General features: G+C 40.2%; 1 protein-coding gene across 13 annotated transcripts in view; it reads right to left on the reverse strand.

Annotated features, from left to right (window-relative positions):
- The window catches only part of ARHGEF7 (Rho guanine nucleotide exchange factor 7), a 113,172-nt gene that overhangs the window by 83,977 nt on the left and 10,306 nt on the right, over positions 1–18,889 (reverse strand). For 8 of the 13 annotated variants that reach the window (XM_070751171.1, XM_070751185.1, XM_070751179.1 and 5 more), the window contains exon 2: positions 7,843–7,929. In XM_070751171.1, coding sequence (XP_070607272.1) covers positions 7,843–7,929 — 87 coding nt within the window. Of the gene's footprint in view, positions 1–7,842; positions 7,930–8,019; positions 8,160–18,889 lie in introns of those variants that run through there. The other 5 variants (XM_070751180.1, XM_070751182.1, XM_070751181.1 and 2 more) reach the window with 4 other exon arrangements.

Raw genomic sequence — 18,889 nt, forward strand, 5'->3', positions numbered from 1 at the left:
TTCTGAAAAACTAACTTTCTAGTCATTAGGCAAAAATCTTAATAACAATAATTACAATGCTACATATCTGTTGATCATTAGCACTGCCTCAAGAGGCAGATATTACAGGGTAAGACAGGGGTCCCCAAACTTGGCAACGTTAAGACTTGTGGACTTCAACTCCCAGAATTATCCAACCAGCTATTGCTAAGTCCACAAGTTGTTAAGTCTTAACGTTGCCAGGTTTGAAGACCTCTGATGTGAGGAATGGCACCAAAGCATTAGGAGAACAAAGCTGTCTGTTCCTTAAACCAAATTTATTGTGGAGAAGATGCTTTCAGAATACAGATTAACTGTATTCTTTTTCCATCAAACTTTAATATTTCTGGTATATAATGGTATTAAGACAACACGTATGGGCATTGGAATATTCCTTTAGGCCAGTGGTGGCGAACCTTTTCTTGCGTGCCAAAAATGGAAGTGTGTATGTGTGTGCGCGCGCACACTAGTGCCTGCGTGCTGGCACACAACTCCCCCACACGCCACGCTGCACATGCACACATCCCCACACATATGCGGCCCCGTTGGGCCTTTTTTCACTCTCAGGCTTCCCTAAAGCCTCCAGAATTCAAAAACCGTCTCAATGGGCAAAACGGAAATTCAGTCAAACGGACTTCCAGTTTGCCTTTGTCCTGTTGTTCGCACCCCAGAGGCTTCAGGAGGCTGCTCTGTTCTGTTCTGCAATTCTGTTTTGATTATGCACAGAAATGCAGTGGTACCTCATCATACAAACCCCTCGTCATACGAACTTTTCGAGATACGAACCTGGGGTTCGGAATTTTTTTGCCTCTTCTTACGAACTTTTTTCGCCTTACGAACCCACTACCACCACTGGGAAACCCCACCTCCAGACTTCCGTTGCCAGAAGAGCACTCGTTTTTGTGATCCTGGGATTACCCTCCTGAGATTTCCCTACAGCATCGCAAAAACACGGAAGTCCGGAGGTGGGGTTTCCCTTGGAGGGGAGCTTCAGGGGAATCCCACCAGCGCAAAAACGGGCGCTTTGGCTTGAAAAGGGGGTAAATTTTGGGCTTGCACGCATTAATCGGTTTTCCATTGATTCCTATAGGAAACATTGTTTCGTCTTATGAACTTTTCACCTTATGAACCTCCTCCCAGAACCAATTAAGTTCGTAAGACAAGGTACCCCGAGTCTTCGGAGAGGGGCGGCATACAAATCCAAATAATAAATAAAATAAATACCACTGTATATAGTACAGATACGACAAACACTCAACAAGTATTTACATCAAGTGCCCAAAAGACAGTTGAACATAATTTTTCCCTCTAACTTATATAGTACAATCCAGCGACTGACACTCTCTCTCATTCTCCCTCTTTCCTCCCCCCAAGGATTTGTTCAGGCGTGGATGAATTTATTTATTGAAGTTATTTATTCTGTACAAGTCTGATCGGCTATTTTTTTAAAAAGTTTTACAAACTTTCTCTAAATTTCTTGTGAATCTCTAGGAGATGCAGTCCTTGGGTTGTGAACCTCTGGGTTACATTTAAGGATCATCTTACCACCTATATCAAGTTATGGAAGAGAAATTTTGACTTTTTCTGAATAGTAATCTAACACTTTCCACCAAAATACTGCAGAGGAAATGCTAAGATCATTAGGCTTGTGTAGCTGAATTCTACTGGTTCAGACCAGTTCAGGTACACTGTTAGCTCCAACTTTCAGACATGAGCCAACCACTTCTCTCCGACTTTGAAGTGGGCCCGTCTGCCCTTCCCTGCATTATACTCACCTATATTTCTTTTCCCGAAGCCCAGCTGATTGGGGCTGCAGAGTTGATTCCCATGCTTTAGATCTTTTCCTTGCCAGCTGCAATACGGAAGGTGACTTTTCTTGGAATTGTGTATTTGTGCGCAGTGTGTGTCTGCTGTGCGCGCAAAGCGAAAGCGTGGATCCCAGCCCTGCTTATACCTAAATATTCTTGTTCTCCTTTCTCTACTCTATTCTTATTCCTTTGATGTCATTTCTTTTTAGTGTATAAGCTTGGAAGGCAGAACAGACTTTTTCTTGATTTGCAACCTACACTGAGAGCTCTTTCAAGCGAAGCGCTGGCATGCTTTGAATAAATAATTCCAGAGTTTCCAGCTGGCATATTTATAAATCTATTCCTGCTTGCTTATTTAAACAAGGAAAGTTTTTAGATTTTAAGTCAAGCAAGGGATTAATACTTTTACTGTCATCTCTTCACATTCCAAACTCCCAATTATTTTCACTCACTTTTACAGCACACCAATTCTGAAAATAAAAAAAAAAACCTACACAATTGATTTTCATAGAAACAAATACCATGTGTACCAAAACCTTTTTGAACAGGTGATCACATTCAGAACAAAGAGTTCATGTTGTGAACTCTCTTTCAGAATTATTATGGGGGTCTTTCCCATTCACAAAATAACTATCAATACAACCACTCGCAAAATACCAATTTATCAGAATGCTTCCCAGCATCCCAATTTATTTTTATTTATTTGTTTGTTTGTTTGTTTGTTTGTTTGCTTATTTATATGCTGCTCACTCTGAAACAGATTCTGAGTGGCTTGTTTATTTATTTATTTGATTGTTTGTTTGTTTGTTTGTTTTATTCATCTCTGTACTATGCTTTGGATGCTTCAAAGACTGGAGCAGAAATTTTACGTTATGACTAAAGAATTAAAACTTACATATATCATCAGGAATCTGCTTCAGAAAAACTTGTTTATTGTGGAGTTCCAAGGGAGGCAAAGTGTATGGAAGAACTAAAAGGTTTATCACAGGGTAGTGTAATAGGCTCCAACCCTTCTTAATATTTAACCAATGATCAGCCACTCCATGAAGGTACTAACAACTACGTATGCTGATGATTAAGCAATGGCTGTACAAGGAAAAACACTTGATGGGGTTCAACCTAAGCTCTGGTAGAGCTGGATAGATACTATTGGGATAACCAGCTAAGGCCAAATCCAGCAAAAACTCAGGTATATGCCCTCCATTTTTGCAATAAGCAGGCTGCAAGAGAGCTGAAAATTATATGGAAAGGGATGCTATTGGAGCATTGCTACAGCCCTAAATATTTAGGAGATAGCTCTAGATAAGGCCCTAACAGGTAAGGAGCACTGTACCAACAACTCTAAACTGAAGGTCAGTGGATAAAATCACACTCGGGATATTAATGATCTCTACCTGGAGTGGGTCTTTTTAAGACAACAGCTTTGGTGCTTTGTTACTCAGCAGGTGAAAATGCCTGCCCGCTCTGATATAAATCAGCACGTGCTGGATATTGCTCTGAATGAAGGCAGGAGAGTTATTACTGGATACCTTTAAACTTACCCCTCTAGATAAGAGGTAGCTGGCATTGCTCCATCTGCTGTCATAGAGAAGCAGCAACATATAGAGAGAGGCTTAAATCATCAATGTTTAGACAACACCCTCTCCATGGCCTAAAAGTTCATCAGAGATTAAAATCTAGGAAAGGCTTTCTTAGATCGACAGAAGGTTTCAAAGAATTTAAAGGCAGAGAGCTTTTAAAGCTACAAAGAACCAACACTGGATGGAACCAATATAGGAGCTGGCACCTGGGTCTGGCAAAAGCTGGGAACTATGGAAATCATTGAATACAGCAATATTCAGAGACATGTTGAAAAATTAAATGTACCTGTACAACTTTATACACACGTTTACTAGAACATTTAATAAAGATGAAAAAAATGGAGAACTGATAAAATGGTTAGATCACAGAAAATGGATGTGGAACGAATAGCAAAATATAGCTATGTAGGAAGGAAAAATGGACTTAGAAGGTAGAAAAGACCAAGAAAATAGTGGTTAGAGGGTGGCGACAAGATCCTCCAAAACAGAGGTGACAAGTTTAAAGAACAAAAGCAGAGTACAAATATGATGTTTGCAAGAACAGAAAGCAATGGGGAAATAGAACTCACAGAATCATAGATGTAGGGGATGGTGTTGACAACTAAATTTAGTTAATTTCTTTTTGTTTTGTCTCCTTCATAAGGGACAAGGGGAGGCATTTTTCGCATACTTTTATCAAAAGGGAATAGCACACTAGATTGTGTGCTATTGTGTGCATGTGTGAGATTTCCAAGACAGATTCCAAGATGAAGAGGAACTTTGTATGCCATAAAAGGCAGGAATTTTGCATATAAAACTATACAAAGAAAAAAAATCTGCAACTAAGTGAAAAGCTTACTAAAGGAATTTTGGACATGATAGAAGTAATACTTTTATCAATGAGTGGACACTTTGGTCATGGAGGGCTTCATCTACATTGTACAGTAATTCATTAAAACATGTTTAATAGCAGAATCATTGACAACAGAGACTTCTCAGGTGATTCTGTGGCTGGATTGCTGTTGTGACATCTCATCATCGTCTTAGGAAAAAAAAAAGTTTTTCCTCAGTGCTTCAGTAGTGACTTTTTATTCCTGATCTGCCTTTATCCCACCTTTGTCGCCAGTGATAGTTTGCTAACAAGGTGCTTAAGGAGTGAGGCGAGGATCAGGGACAGTTCAACCCTTATTTGGGGGGTTCCGACCCAGCTAACAAGTGACTCGTTCCTTGCCAACACCTGAGAGTGAGGGGAGGCAATCTTTGGCATGACAGCTCTTTTATAGTCCCACCTGTGAACACCTTAACCAATCTCTGGCTGGCAATTTACCGCCAATCAGTAGGCATCTCTTTGGTCATGTGGTCACAGCCCATATATCGACAGACCAAAGTGGATATATGGTCTGTCGATATATGCAACAACCCATATATCCACTTTGTTTAATTTGGTCAAGACAGTGAACACACATAATAAACTTTCCTCCTATTTTCCCCATAGCAACTTTTTGAAATTGGTTAGGCTGCAAAAGCGTGACTAGCCCAAAGTCACCAAGCCAGCTTTCATGTCTAAGGGAAGTCTAGAACCCATAATCTTCGGATTTCTAGCAGCACCTAGACTATACCAACATGACTCTCAATTCCCCAACAGGAAAAGAGTTATCACTGAATTACTCACAGGGTCAAAACTGGTTATATTTACACAACAGCCTTATACAATAAAACTCAGGTCCATTAACATACCGCACCATAATCAAACAGCACAGGCTAGATTTTCACAATATAAAGACACTTCAGTGTAGTGTGCTAGAGGTATGAAAAAAAGCAAATGAATACACAAGGTGAAGGTTACCTTTTTTTCCTCCAATCTCAGTACCTTACTAGTTCTCTAGCACAGTGATTTTCAACCTTTTTTGAGCCGCGGCACATTTTTTGCATTTACAAAATCCTGGGGCACACCACCAACCAAAATGACATAAAATGACACTCTAACACAGTACACATTACACATACAGTGGTACCTCGAGATACGAGTTTAATTCGTTCCGGACCTGGGCTCTTAAGTCGAGCAGCTCTTATCTCGAACGACTTTTCCCCATAGGAATTAATGTAAATAATTTTAATTGGTTCCAGCCCTCAAAAAACTCACAAAGTTAGTCTAAATTATGCAGAAAGACATGTTTTTAATGAAGAAATGTACATGTACATATAAATGAATAATGAAGTTTCTTTCACTTAACTTGTAAACTTTCTTAAACTTTTAAATTTACATATGTTCAACTTCTCTGCCACCCAATCCTGTAGGACAGAGGTTCCCAACCCTTTTTGCACCAGGGACCGGCTTTAAGCGATCAAGAGAGGAATGGGTGAATGAATGGACGGAGGGTGGGAAGGAAGGAAGGAAAGAGGGAAGGGACAGGAACAGAGGAAGGAGGCAAGGAAACTTATGAAAGGGGAGAGTAAGAGAGGAATGAGTGAAGGGAGGGAGGGAGGGAAGAAGGTGGGAAGGAGAAAGAAAAGAAGAAATAGAGGAAGGGAAGGTAAAAGAGAGAAAGAAAAAGAGCAAGAAGGAAAGCAAGAAAGAAAGAAAGAAAGAAAGGGGGAAGGGACATGAACAGAGGAAGGAAGCAAGGAAACTTATGAAAGGGGAGAGTAAGAGAGGAATGAGTGAAGGGAGGGAGGGAGGGAAGAAGGTGGGAAGGAGAAAGAAAAGAAGAAATAGAGGAAGGGAAGGGAAAAAAAAAGAAAAAGAGCAAGAAAAAAAGCTGCAAGCACCCCCCCGAGCCCTCCAGGCCGGCTGCAACCTTTTAAAACACGCGCGCCGCTTCGCAGCTGTCTCCTGAAGCCGAACGCGGAAGTTAGCGTTTGGCTTCAGGAGACAGCTCCTTGGCGCTTGTATCTCGAATTTGGGCTTGTAAGTAGAACAAAAATATCTCTCCCCTCCCAGCTCTTATCTCGAGTTGCTCTTAAGTAGAGCAGCTCTTATGTCGGGGTTCCACTGTATAGTTAATAATATAGTTTCTAAATGTATTTATACTCACGTAGTGTGAAACCTGAGCCTGTTTTGATGAACACAAAAGGGATATCCTAGCAGGAATGGTAGTTTGCGGGCCCATGTTTAATTTCCCCACGGCACACCTGACCATGTCTCACGCCACACTACTGTGCCGTGGCAAACTGGTTGAAAAACACTGCTCTAGCAGAAACCACACTGGGATGCTTTCTGCTGTGAGGCTAATACCAGTCAGGAGCAGCCTGAGCATTGTGAATTAAGTACTCTCAGCCCCAAGACAAGCATTCCAATGCAACAGAGTTCTCCAGAACCACAGATCTATCATATCTTTCCTAATTTTTTATAACAACAACAGAATTGGAAAGGACCTTGGAGGTCTTTTAATCCAACCCCCTGCTTGGGCAGGAGACCCTACATTACTTCAGACATCCAGCATCTTAAAAGCTTCCACCGTTGGAGCATTCACAACTTCTGGAGGTAATCTGTTCCACTGATCAATCGTCCTGATAGTACCTGATAGTAAGAATAATTGATCAGCGGAATGGTTTGCCTCCAGAAGTTGTGAATGCTCCAACGCTGGAAGCTTTTAAGAACTTGTCCTTCCACCTGTTCTTTGTAGGGAATACCTTTAAAGCTTGTTTATAAACAGTTCAAACAATGCAACAGCACGGTGGCATAAATTATAGAACAGAATTCTTCAGAATTCTTTATTGGCCAAGTGTGATTGGACACACAAGGAATTTGTCTTTGGTGCATATGCTCTCAGTGTACATAAAAAAGATACATTTATCAAGAATTATGCGGTACAACGCTTAATGATTGTCATAGGAGGTCAAATAAGCAATGAGGAAACAATCAATATTAATAACAATCTTAAGAATACAAGCAACAAGTTACAGTCATAACGTCATAAGTGGGAGGAAATGGGTGATAAGAATGATGAGGAAAAAAATACTACTCAAAAAAATAAAGGGAACACTTAAAACAACACAATATAACTCCAAATAAATCAAACTTCTGTGAAATCAAACTATCCACTTAGGAAGCAACACTGATGCTGTTGTGCACATTCAACTTTGTACAGAACAAAGTATTCAATGAGAATATTTGATTCATTCCTATCTAGGATGTGTTCTTAGAGTGTTCCCTTTATTTTTTTTGAGCAGTGTAGTAGTGCAGACTTAGTAAATATTTATGGTTTTGAATGTAGAGAAATTATAGAATCGACCCGTGTGAACAAACAAGATTTACAGACGTGCAGACAGAAATCATGATATTAATATCGGGCTACTGACAACCTTGCTTGTATAAAACAAGAGATCGGGGGGGGTTTCTTGTTCGCAGCAACTATAACTAGGGATTTTACCGCGGCGGTGGTCCTCCACCTTCCCCACCCTCCCTCGACGCTCCACAGGTAGACATGCAGCCGCCTCCCATCCCATTTCCTCACCTCCAGGCGAAGGGTGGCGCCGCATGCCCGGAGAAACTCGCGGATATTGCTCAGGCACTCGCTCTCGGTGCGCGGCTCCGGATAAACCTGCAAACAGGAGAAAGGAAGAGAAGCAGTTCGCGTCGTCAGACCGGGCTTGGACTCCCAAACGCTCGTGAGCAGCCGCCCCGGACTCGCCTTCCGGTACAACTTCTTCCCTGTAATTCCATTCACTCCCCTCACTGCTTCTCCCGTTCTCGGGCTCCACTTGGGAAAGCCGCGTTTGATTTGCTGCGCCCGTGACGGGAGAGGTGAACCGGGAAGTAAACACGAGAGCAGGAAATGGCGTGTGAAAAGAGGACGAGGGAAGTCTCTGTCCAACCAGCCCGGGTCATTTTTCCACCCTGCTGCTTCCCTCCCTGTCCTTAGCCCAGTGTTTCTCGACCTTGGCAACTTGAAGATATTTGGACTTCAACTCCCAGAATTCCCCAGCCAGCGAAAGCCATGGTTGGGAAACACTGCCTTAGCCAATGGATGCTTCCCATCCCGGGGACCACTTGGTCGTCCCCCCGTCCCCCCCCAAAAAATAGCGCCTAGTAACGAGTTCAACACCGGCCCCGGGAAATAAAAGGTAAATTTTCTGGCGCATATCTCTTTTTTTCAGCCGATTGGGGAGTAGGGGGGAACTAATACAGTTGCAAATGGAAGTGGTTCATTGTCCCTCTCCAGAGCTGCTCCCCTTTCCTCAAAGGTTTCTGCATTTTTAACATCCTCAGCCTTCAAGTTATCCCCATGAGTAAAATAGCTTTATAATATATAATAAAAATATAATACAATATTAAGTATAATACATATATAATACATAATTAGTATAGTATTGTCTATATCAGTGTTTCCAACCTTGGCAACTTGAAGATATTTGGACTTCAACTCCCAGAATTCCCCAGCCAGCTGGCTGGGGAATTCTAGGAGCTGAAGTCCAAATATCGTCAGGTTGCCAAGGTTGGGAAACACTGGTCTATATAATTATTTTTATTGATTGATTTTATTTATCAACCTGTATAATCTGGAGGACAGACGGGAACATGTAAATATGTTAAAGGGTTTCCAAGGTTCAGGAGGGAAGTGTTTTTGATAGGAAAGTGAACACAAGAACAAGGGGGCACAATCTGAGGTGAGTTGGGGGAAAGACCAGAAGCAACGTGATAAAATATTACTTGACTGAAAGAGTAGTAGATGCTTGGAACAAACTTCCAGCAGACGTGGTTGGTAAATCCACAGGAACTGAATTTAAACATGCCTGGGATAAATATAGATCCATCCTAAGATAAAATACAGGAAATAATATAAGGGCAGACTAGATGGACCATGAGGTCTTTTTCTGCTGTCAATCTTCTATGTTTCTATTTATTTATTTATTTATTTATCTGTCTATCTATCTATCAATCAATCTATCAAACATTTAGCAGTAGGATAGTAGTAGTTTGAATAAACAAAAGTAAAAAGTAACAATAAAAGAGGACAATAGTACAGGGACATAGGCACAATGGTGTGCTTATGCATGCCCCTTATAGACCTCTTAGAAATGGGAAGAGGTCAACTGCAGACAATCTACTTAACCTTAATCTAAGGTTAAATTTTTGGGGTTCGGGGAAGAAACCAAATGCATTCCAGGCACTGATCACTCTATTGCTGAAGTCGTCTTTAATAATGTAATGTAATTAATATAATATAATATAATTAATATAACTAATATAGTATAATATAATAATCAGAGTTGGAAGGGACCTTTCAGATCTTCTAATCCAATCCCCTGTTTAGGCAGGAAACCCTTCACCATTTCAGACAAATGGTTATCCAAAATCTTGAAAACTTCCAATGTTGGAGTATTCACAACTTCTGGAAGAAAGTTGTTCCCCTGTTTAATTGTTCTAACTGTCAAGAAATTTCTCCTTAGTTTTAAGTTGCTTCTCTCCATCATTAGTTTCCACCCCTTGATTATTTTAAGGCCTCCCAAATAGTATTAAGGTTAAAAGTAAAATTTTAGAGGCATACAAAAGCACCATCTATCAAAGGCATACAAAAGCACCATCTATTAAAGGGAAATTAAGTCACTGGCGAAGATTGGAAATAGAAGCAATATCTTGAAAACTTCCAGTGTTAGAGCATTCACAACTGCTGGAAGCAAGTTGTTCCAATGTTTAATTGTTCTAACTGTCAGGAAATTTCCCCTTAGTTCTAAATTGCTTCTCCTTCTTGATTAGTTTCCACTCCTTGATTAGTTTAAGACATCCCAAATTGTACTAAGGTTAAAAGTAAAATTTATCCCCTTATGTCAAAGGCATCCAAAAGCACCATCTATTAAAGGGAAATCAAGTGACTGGCAAAGATTGGAAGAAGAAGCAATAAAAGCAGGGCAGGAATTGGCAAATGTCATGCCACCATAACTTTGTTGCTTCAAAGATGAACAGAAAATGTTATAGCTCAAAAGTAAAGAAATGTTTATAGATATTTCCACATGTTATTAAAACTGGTTTTTTAAAAAGGTTACAGGCATCCATTATAACTGGGTCATTTGAAGCAAAATCTGAGTGCTATATTTTTCAAAATATGTTTTTTTGATGTGTTCAAGAGAGTTGGCAATCATTAAATGATGAACTACATTATAAAGCCTAATAGCAAAACAAATCAGAATCAAAAACCCTTAGTTAACAGAGAATAAACTGTCTTACCCAATTTCAGAACATTAAAAAAACACAAATGTTCTCAAGCTGCCTGACAAAACTGGAGCTATCAGTTAAAAGACTTTGTGCAACAATCTGAACCCTGTTCTTTAGGAGAAGAGCAGAACAGATTCCTCAACCCCAAATAGATGATGGTCATATCTGATGAAACATTTGCATTGTGCATGTTTAATAGAAAAGTAGAGAATATTGTAGGTAAACGGTACCCCCAACCTTTTGGGTGCCAGGAATCAATTCCATGGAGAGAGGGTTTTTCACAGCCGAGGAGGCATGGTTTTGTGCACTGCTTGTATCCTGCACATACAGCCTCTGTGGGGCCTCTCTAGGAATCTCCTGGGAGGAAACAGGACCGGAAAAGGTTAGGAGAAGCCTCCATGGGGCCTCTCTAGGAATCTCCTAGGAGGAAACAGGGCCTCCACCCTCTCCATGGTTTCCCCAATTGCACACATTATTTGCTTTTACATTGATTCCTGTGGGAAAAATTGCTTCTTCTTACAAACTTTTCTACTTAAGAACCTGGTCATGAAACAAATTAAGTTCATAAGTAGAGGTACCACTGTACTTGTAGCTATTGATAATTGACTCTAATTAATAACTTCACCTGAACTTATAAGGAAAAATATTTTTAAAGTTCAAAAAATGTGACACATATTGTCCCTGTAGAAATATTTTAATGTATATATGATCAGCAATTTCTTTTAAACTGCTTCAAAAATGAATTGAGGAATAAATTTCCATGACAGTGCCAATAAGAGACTGCATAAGAAACCTAACAATAGAAGAGCAAATTTGGAACTTTTTCCTTTTACAGGGTAAATTCATCTTATTGATTATTTAAATTAAACTATAGACACAAACAGGTCGAAATTAATAGCCATCATTCAATAGTAACTGGTGGCCTCATACTTGCATTCATTCATGATTAATGCTGGCAATCAGTTACTGTTCTTTGGTACCCATATTAAACAGAAATACTTTATTGGAAAAAGAAGTTGCATAGACAATCATTTCACTACTATTAACTATACAGTTTATTTAAAATAAATATATTTTTAATATGTTTGTATCAATTCATAAAATCCTTGAGAAAAGTTTCAAGGCAAAATATGTGTCTTTCTAGACATAATACATTTAAAATAATGGAACACTGAAACAGAAATATAAGTCAGAAATTTGGAGATTCATAATTGAATAAGAGAAAATTCCTGATTAGACCTGAATGTTTCGTTATATGCCCACCCTCCAGAATTCTCAGCATGTAGCTGGTAGGGACAACTATTCAATTTGTTGAGTTCATTCAACAGAGAAAGAGCAAAATGGAAAAAACCATCTAGACATAAAAGACATGCGCATGACTCCTGAACCCTAATGTGACACTACCCACTTACTCAATTTTCTCATGCCAGATAATTAAAAAAAAACAGATGATAGAATAGTTGCATTCATTTAGTTTGATTCTGGCATTGCACTATCACTTCCTAGTGCTTGCTTACTTGTTTTAAAAAGGGTTTTTTAATCTGTTTTAGGCTTTGGGCAATCATACAATTTCACTGCTTGCCAATGCACCAAAATAAATACATCAATGGCATTGGCTGAATCTTGCAACCATATCACCTTAGATCTTACATAATTCCAAGTGTTCTTGCCCGAGTTCTCGTGAAATGGAGTACAGGTATGTGGATATTCCATGCAATTTTGCAAGGTTGGGATAATTTCATTTATTCTTTATTTAATGTTGGCATATAGAGCATCACATCAGCATCATATTGTCCAACTCTACAATTAAACAAAGCGGAAGCAGCCAAAGGGAATGTCAGATGGCAGGAAGGAGCCCAATGATGAAACTGAGGGTTTCATGGTTAATTACAAACCCAGCACACCAAAGACAACAAAAGCAGTTGAACTGAAAAGAGATGCTCTACTTGCAGTTTTTCTATTTTCATTTTTTAAAATAATGCACAGGGGTTTTATATACCTACTGGTAGTTCATTTACTAATAAAAATAGGAGGTGGAAGGTATCGCTATTACACAGCCAGTTGCTACCAAATTTCAGAAGTGTAATCTTGAGTCGGTAAAAGTCACAAAATAGAAATTGGGCAAATGCCCATGACCCTTTGACTGCCTACATAAGCCATACTTTTTCACCAAACTCTGTTGAAACAGCCACAATAGTACATAGGTAAGTCATAAACCATGACCGACATATTGTAGTTGATAATTATACATTGTGCTAAGTCAAAGTCACATTATGCTTTAGCACAATAAGGAAATTTAGATGGTACCTCTAAAATGATGCGTGGTAGAGGCCGGCTAACAGGTGAAATTTCCCCAAAAGCTACAGTAGAACTGCAGCCCTTAAGAAACAATTATTACTGTGTTATTCCTTGAACCATCAGGACAGCTGGTATACAATTTAATTTGATGTACATTTAGGAAATGTTTGTCTCACCAGCTTTCATAGAATTAACATTGTAAATGACAATAACTATGTGTACTGTTATTCCCTGAACAGACCAAACACAGCTGCCCCATTCAGAGTATTCCTGCCAGAATACATAAATCTCCATAGGAGGCTGCACATCGTCACTATTGTCAGAGAAAAAGACCATATGGCTACAATCAGCCCTATGATGTCTTTGATCAACTGTCACAGGATCCTGAATCCTTTATATCAATAGAGTTGCAATATTTTGGTTAGCTACTTTCACCACACTGGTGTGATTTACAGGTCAGTAGCATGAGATCAGTTTCCTAGTATAGTTGCTGCTTTGTTATCAATTTTATTCATTTGCTTCTTCACCATTATGGCATCTTTTTTTTTTGAAGTGCTTCCCATCACTAGATATGCTATCATTCCATTTTGACAATCTATATTCCAAAGGCAAGCAAATGTAAACCAAACACATCAAGAGTTATACAATGCAACCTAATTTATATATTATCCAGGGTGAAGTTATAAAAGTTTCCTTAGAATACTGGCAGAAATTGATTGTCCTTGATTGAAAATAGGGAAGGAGTTATACACTCTAGTATGAATAACAACAGAATTTCTGGAAAAAGGTGAGGCTGAATTCTCCCAGATTAAATTTTTGCCACATGACCAGGTACAATCTAACATACTAGGAAAGTAGACCCAATACTTAAGAACACCTCTACTTAAGAACCTTTCTAGATAAGAACTGGGTGTTCAAGATTTTTTTTTGCCTCTTCTTAAGAACCATTTTCTACTTAAGAACCCAAGCCTGGAAAAATTTCCCAGGAAATTTGAGAGCAGCACCAAGGTCTGGCCAGTTTCCTGCCATTAATCTCGGTCATCTCGGGCTTTTCTGGGCTATCAGAGGAGTCTTTCGGTGGCGCTTAAGGAGGATTTGGCAGTCCAGAATGAACGAAGCGTTTTCTTTTCTCTGGGCACTTGGAGAGGAAATAAACCACTTCACTGTGGTGACTCTGTCGCGCTGCCTCCCACACACCCAGCGCAAGGTTGCCTCCCGGAGCATCTGAGCATGGAAAGGCAAAAGGGGGCACTTCGCCCCAGCCGAATCAACTCGGCTTCAGCCAAATCAAGGAGTCACCATAGTGAAGGAAAGGCGCCAGCTACAAACTGAGTGAGCGAGAGAAGAGGGGAGCCCTTCAGCATGGGAAGGAAGAGGAAGCAGGTAGCAGCAGCAGCAGCAGCCGCCTTTCGCTCAAAGGAGCACAAGGTTTCCCCCTCTCGCCCGCCTGGGTTTCTCTCTCTGGCACAGTGTCTGGTTTCTCTTTCTGGCGCCGGGTGTATGGGAGGCACGTGCTCCTCTTCGCCACATCAGCGTCTCTCTCTTTTTTTAAGTCTTAAAGTTTCGGATTTTTTTTATTCCCCTCACCTCAGTTTCTTTCTTCAGCAGCAACTGTCCTCCTTCTCTTCTTCCTCCTCCTCCTCCCACCCAAATTCCGAGCTTTTATTTCTTTCCTAATGGGTTTGCACGCATTATTTGCTTTTACATTGATTCCTATTTGAAAAATTGCTTCTACTTACAAAGTTTTCTACTTAAGGACTTGCTCACGGAACGAATTAAAGTTCTTAAGTAGAGGTACCACTGAACTTACTTTTCTTAACAAGTTGTTCTGTCAATTTTAAGGTAATTATGATCAATTCCAGATTGGGATGCAGATCTGATCACAGATTAATTTGAACTTCTAACCATCATAAACCACTGATGTGTGCTTGCTTACCCTGGCAATAAATATTGGATTAACCCAGTCATAATTTTTCAGCAATCTAAGAACATTGTCTTAAAGCATAAAATATCAATTCCAAAACAGCAGCATTTTACTGCATATTCGTGGATAGGTTTCTCTATTTAATCATTGAAGAGGTGATCTAGTTTGGCTCTAGTTCCTTGGCAGCCAAACTTGGGGGATGGACAAAAATGGCTAAATAAAGTGATCCAAACATCAAGGCAAGCTATCAGAAGGGAAAGCTTGCCCTCTGCGCAAGTTAAAAATGAAGTGTTTCTTTCCTTTTGTTTATACAGAAAGCAAATAGTACTTGTTTTTTGGGACCCAAGGGTCCAAACTGAGGGAATCATTTTCTGCTCATCAATGACACACCCAATTAACTAAGTTCCCAGTACTCAAATATTGTGGAGAAAGAGCTTGTTGGCTCTTGGATCTTTGTGAGCACTAGGATTTGAAAACAAACTACAGTGTTCCCTCGATTTTCGCGGGTTCAAACTTCATGAAACGTCTATACCACGGTTTTTCAAAAATATTAATTAAAAAATACTTTGCAGTTTTTTCCTCTATACCACGGTTTTTTCTGCCCGATGACATCATACGTCATCGTCAAACTTTCATCCACCTTTAATAAATATTTTTTTAATAAACTTTCATAAATAAACATGGTGAGTAATAATCTAAATGGTTGCTAAGGGAATGGGAAATTGCAATTCAGGGGTTTAAAGTATTAAGGGAAGGCTTGTGATACTGTTCGTAGCCAAAAATAATGTATTTACTTCTGCATCTCTACTTCACGGAAATTCGACTTTCACGGGCAGTCTCGGAACGCATCCCCCGCGAAAATCGAGGGAACACTGTAATATGCCATGAATGTCAGTTTGGACTGATGCTAAAGTAACATGCTAGAAATCCAGAGTCTGTGAGTTCTAGACCCACCTTAGACACAAAGCCATCTAGGTGGTACAGGCACAAAATTTTAGGTAGTTGTTTAAAACAAAATTGGGGGGGGAATGGTGGTGCGCTAAACCTGCCAACTTTACAAAATAACTTACCGTATTAAAAAATCTGCAATCTGCCATTCAGTTTTTATTTCAAAAAGCTGTAGGAACCAGACAAATGGAATTGTCTACACCTGAAGAGGCTTCAATAATGGCTCTCTCCATTCATGGACAATGGTTCAGCATATGTGAATCTCACCATTACAATTTCTAAAACAAATAGTGTTAATACAAACATTGCCATTTTAGAAAGAACTGGACTTTCCATTTGCGACGGACACCAAATGACATACGGATACATGAGCTGGGTAAAAGGGTCACTTTATTAAGACATAAACATAAAGACCTGCAGAGGTCGCTAGATGGGGCAGAAAACCCTATGAATAACATACTTGGGCAACTAAATGGGAATAGAAGTAGGAAGTAGAAAGTTTAGAACTAAGATGCCTTAAACAAGATCTAAGTATTGCCCACAAGATCATATGCTGCAACGTCCTGCCTGTTGGTGACTACTTCAGTTTCAACCACAACAACACAAGAGCACACAACAGATTTAAACTTAATATTAACTGCTCCAAACTTGACTGTAAAAAATATGACTTCAGTAACCGAGTTGTTGAAGCATGGAACTCCATAGTGTCATCCCCAAACCCCCAACACTTTACCCTTAGATTATCTACGGTTGACCTATCCAGATTCCGGAGAGGTCAGTAAGGGCCGAGTACAAGTGCACTAGGGTGCCTTCCGTCCCGTCCTATTGCTCTCCTATATCTCCTATACCTTTCTTCTATTCCTATATCTCTTCTTCTATTCTTTCATTGATATGTTCTATTACTATATCTTCTTTTCTATTCTTTCTTAGATATATTTTACTATGAGTATCTCCTCTATAACCTTCATCATGAATTTTATTATGTGTATATAGATATATACCCACTAAAACCCTCATTGTGTATTGAAATAAATAAACAAACAAACAAATAAACAAACTCCTTGCCTAGGCAGCGCGAGGCTATGCAAAGCCTATGTCCAGCCCTGAAAGCCACAGCCAGAATGTGGGAGGGTTCACCCCCATGACCCGGAACTGGAAATGACGTGAGTGAGCCCCAAGGGCACTTGCTCTTCACTGCTCTGGTTGTGTTTGGCAGCTTGAGTTGTGGAAAAAGGGGAGCCAATCATCTTGCAAAAGATGCCCAAGGGAGAACACACAGCTGCTACTGATATTCTTTTCCGCCCTGTTACTGCCAAAACAGTGACCAAATGAAAAGATTAACAAAATATTAGAAATTGCCTATTTAAAAACTTTAGACATCCAGTAACCCTGAACTCACTTCTCCAACCCCCTCCAGAGTGGAGTAGGCGAAAAAACAATCGCAACTAAAAGTGCCCAGTGATTGCAAAAAATTCCTACTCAGCGCCCGATCAGGCAACCCTTTTAAACACCCTAGATTGAGCGGACTCTCCCTTGCAGCAAGCAGGAAAAAGGGAAGAGCTGAGCAGTTGCAAGCCTTTAAAAGGACCGCTCACCCCGCCCAGCTAGCTTCCCAATCTTGGGGCAGCATAGGCATGCTGGGAGGTCTCGCGCTGCAGCGCGAGACCTTCCAGCAAAACAGGAAGTCAGTGCCATGCTATCAGAGCCGACGCAAATGTTGTCCCAGGGCTGAAAAGCGCCTGGCCTCTCAAATGCCATGCTAAGCTGAAATATGGCTGACTAGTCTGTGGCTGAGTGACCTCTGTTTAGATGTTTCACTTAGCCATGATTAATGGCCATGACCATGGACCATGAGGTCTTTTTCTGCCATCAGTCTTCTATGTTTCTAATTGACACCAAACCAGCCAACTATATTTTAATCTACCATGATCTGCAGATCTAGCCTCTTTGGTTAGTCTGCAATTCAGTGTAAATATACATTTGTATTAATTTATTATAATATGATTCCGTGGGCATCTGCATAAGAAAGTCGTATCACGTCTATCATGACTTCATCATGCAATTGACATAAATTATTAGCATCATTTGTCTGACAATGTCATGGTACAGCTACTGTCACTTCCACTAGATAAGTATGCATTGTTGCCTTGTATGAACAGAACCAGCTTGTCCTTCTGGAATGTGTAATCATGCAAATAACACAAAGCACTTTTTTCCCCCAGTAAGGCTCCTATGTTTTTTTCCCTGGTGTGTGCCAAAGCAAATGCAATACTGACAGGCAGATGCAAAAGTAGTAGAAAATATTCTACTTGCTGCATTTTGGCATGGCATCGAGGTTTTAAAAGATTGGGAGCCATGCCAGGAAAAAAAAAATCCATTCAGTAGGAAGATTATTTAAAACAGGCTGCAGCTTTCTGTTTTCTATATAAATATACAATCTGTCATGATAAATATCTAAAGAAAATCAGCAAGAGAAAATGGCTGACAACACAGTACTACCTATTCAAAAATAAATTCTGATTTAAGTTATATTTCTTTAAAAAAACATTTAGTAATTTAGTTAGTTAATTGGTTGGTTAGTGTCTTTGTGCCATTTTGGATTCCTGGTGACTGCCAGAAGATTATCTTGGCACCAGTTTTCCAGTACACAAGTTTAATTAATTAGATTAATATATACTGTATACGGTTTCACTTAAATATCATTTAGGCCAGGATCAGCAGCAACTTGTGGCTCCAGAGTCGCATGTGGCTCTTGGGGCCCTCTGCTGTGCTTCCCTATTGGATGATCCCACCACTGGCTGGCCCCACCCCTCACCTTTCTATCCCACTCTCACCTGGTTTGAGAAGGGCAATGGCAGGGGATGGAGAAGCAGCTGGAGTGGATTTTCCGCTTTTACTGGAACTTCTTCCAGCACTTGTTGGTGCCAGGAGTGCCTAGGTCGCTTGGGGAGATGCACAATCTGCTCTCTGTCCTAAGACCCTGGCCCAACCCAGCCACAACTGATACCAGCCTCGCTAACACAAGGGCTGGCAGGGTGGGAATGGGATCCAGGATGATGGGATGACAGAAAGAGGGACAGGCCCGCAACATCGAGCCATGGCTTTAAAATGTGCATGGGGGACTTTTACTACCCAGAGGAAGCTTTTCAATAAAACCTCTGTGTGGTGTGTGTGTGTA

This window comes from Erythrolamprus reginae, chromosome 4, assembly GCF_031021105.1.
Source record: "Erythrolamprus reginae isolate rEryReg1 chromosome 4, rEryReg1.hap1, whole genome shotgun sequence".
Taxonomy (NCBI): domain Eukaryota; kingdom Metazoa; phylum Chordata; class Lepidosauria; order Squamata; family Dipsadidae; genus Erythrolamprus; species Erythrolamprus reginae.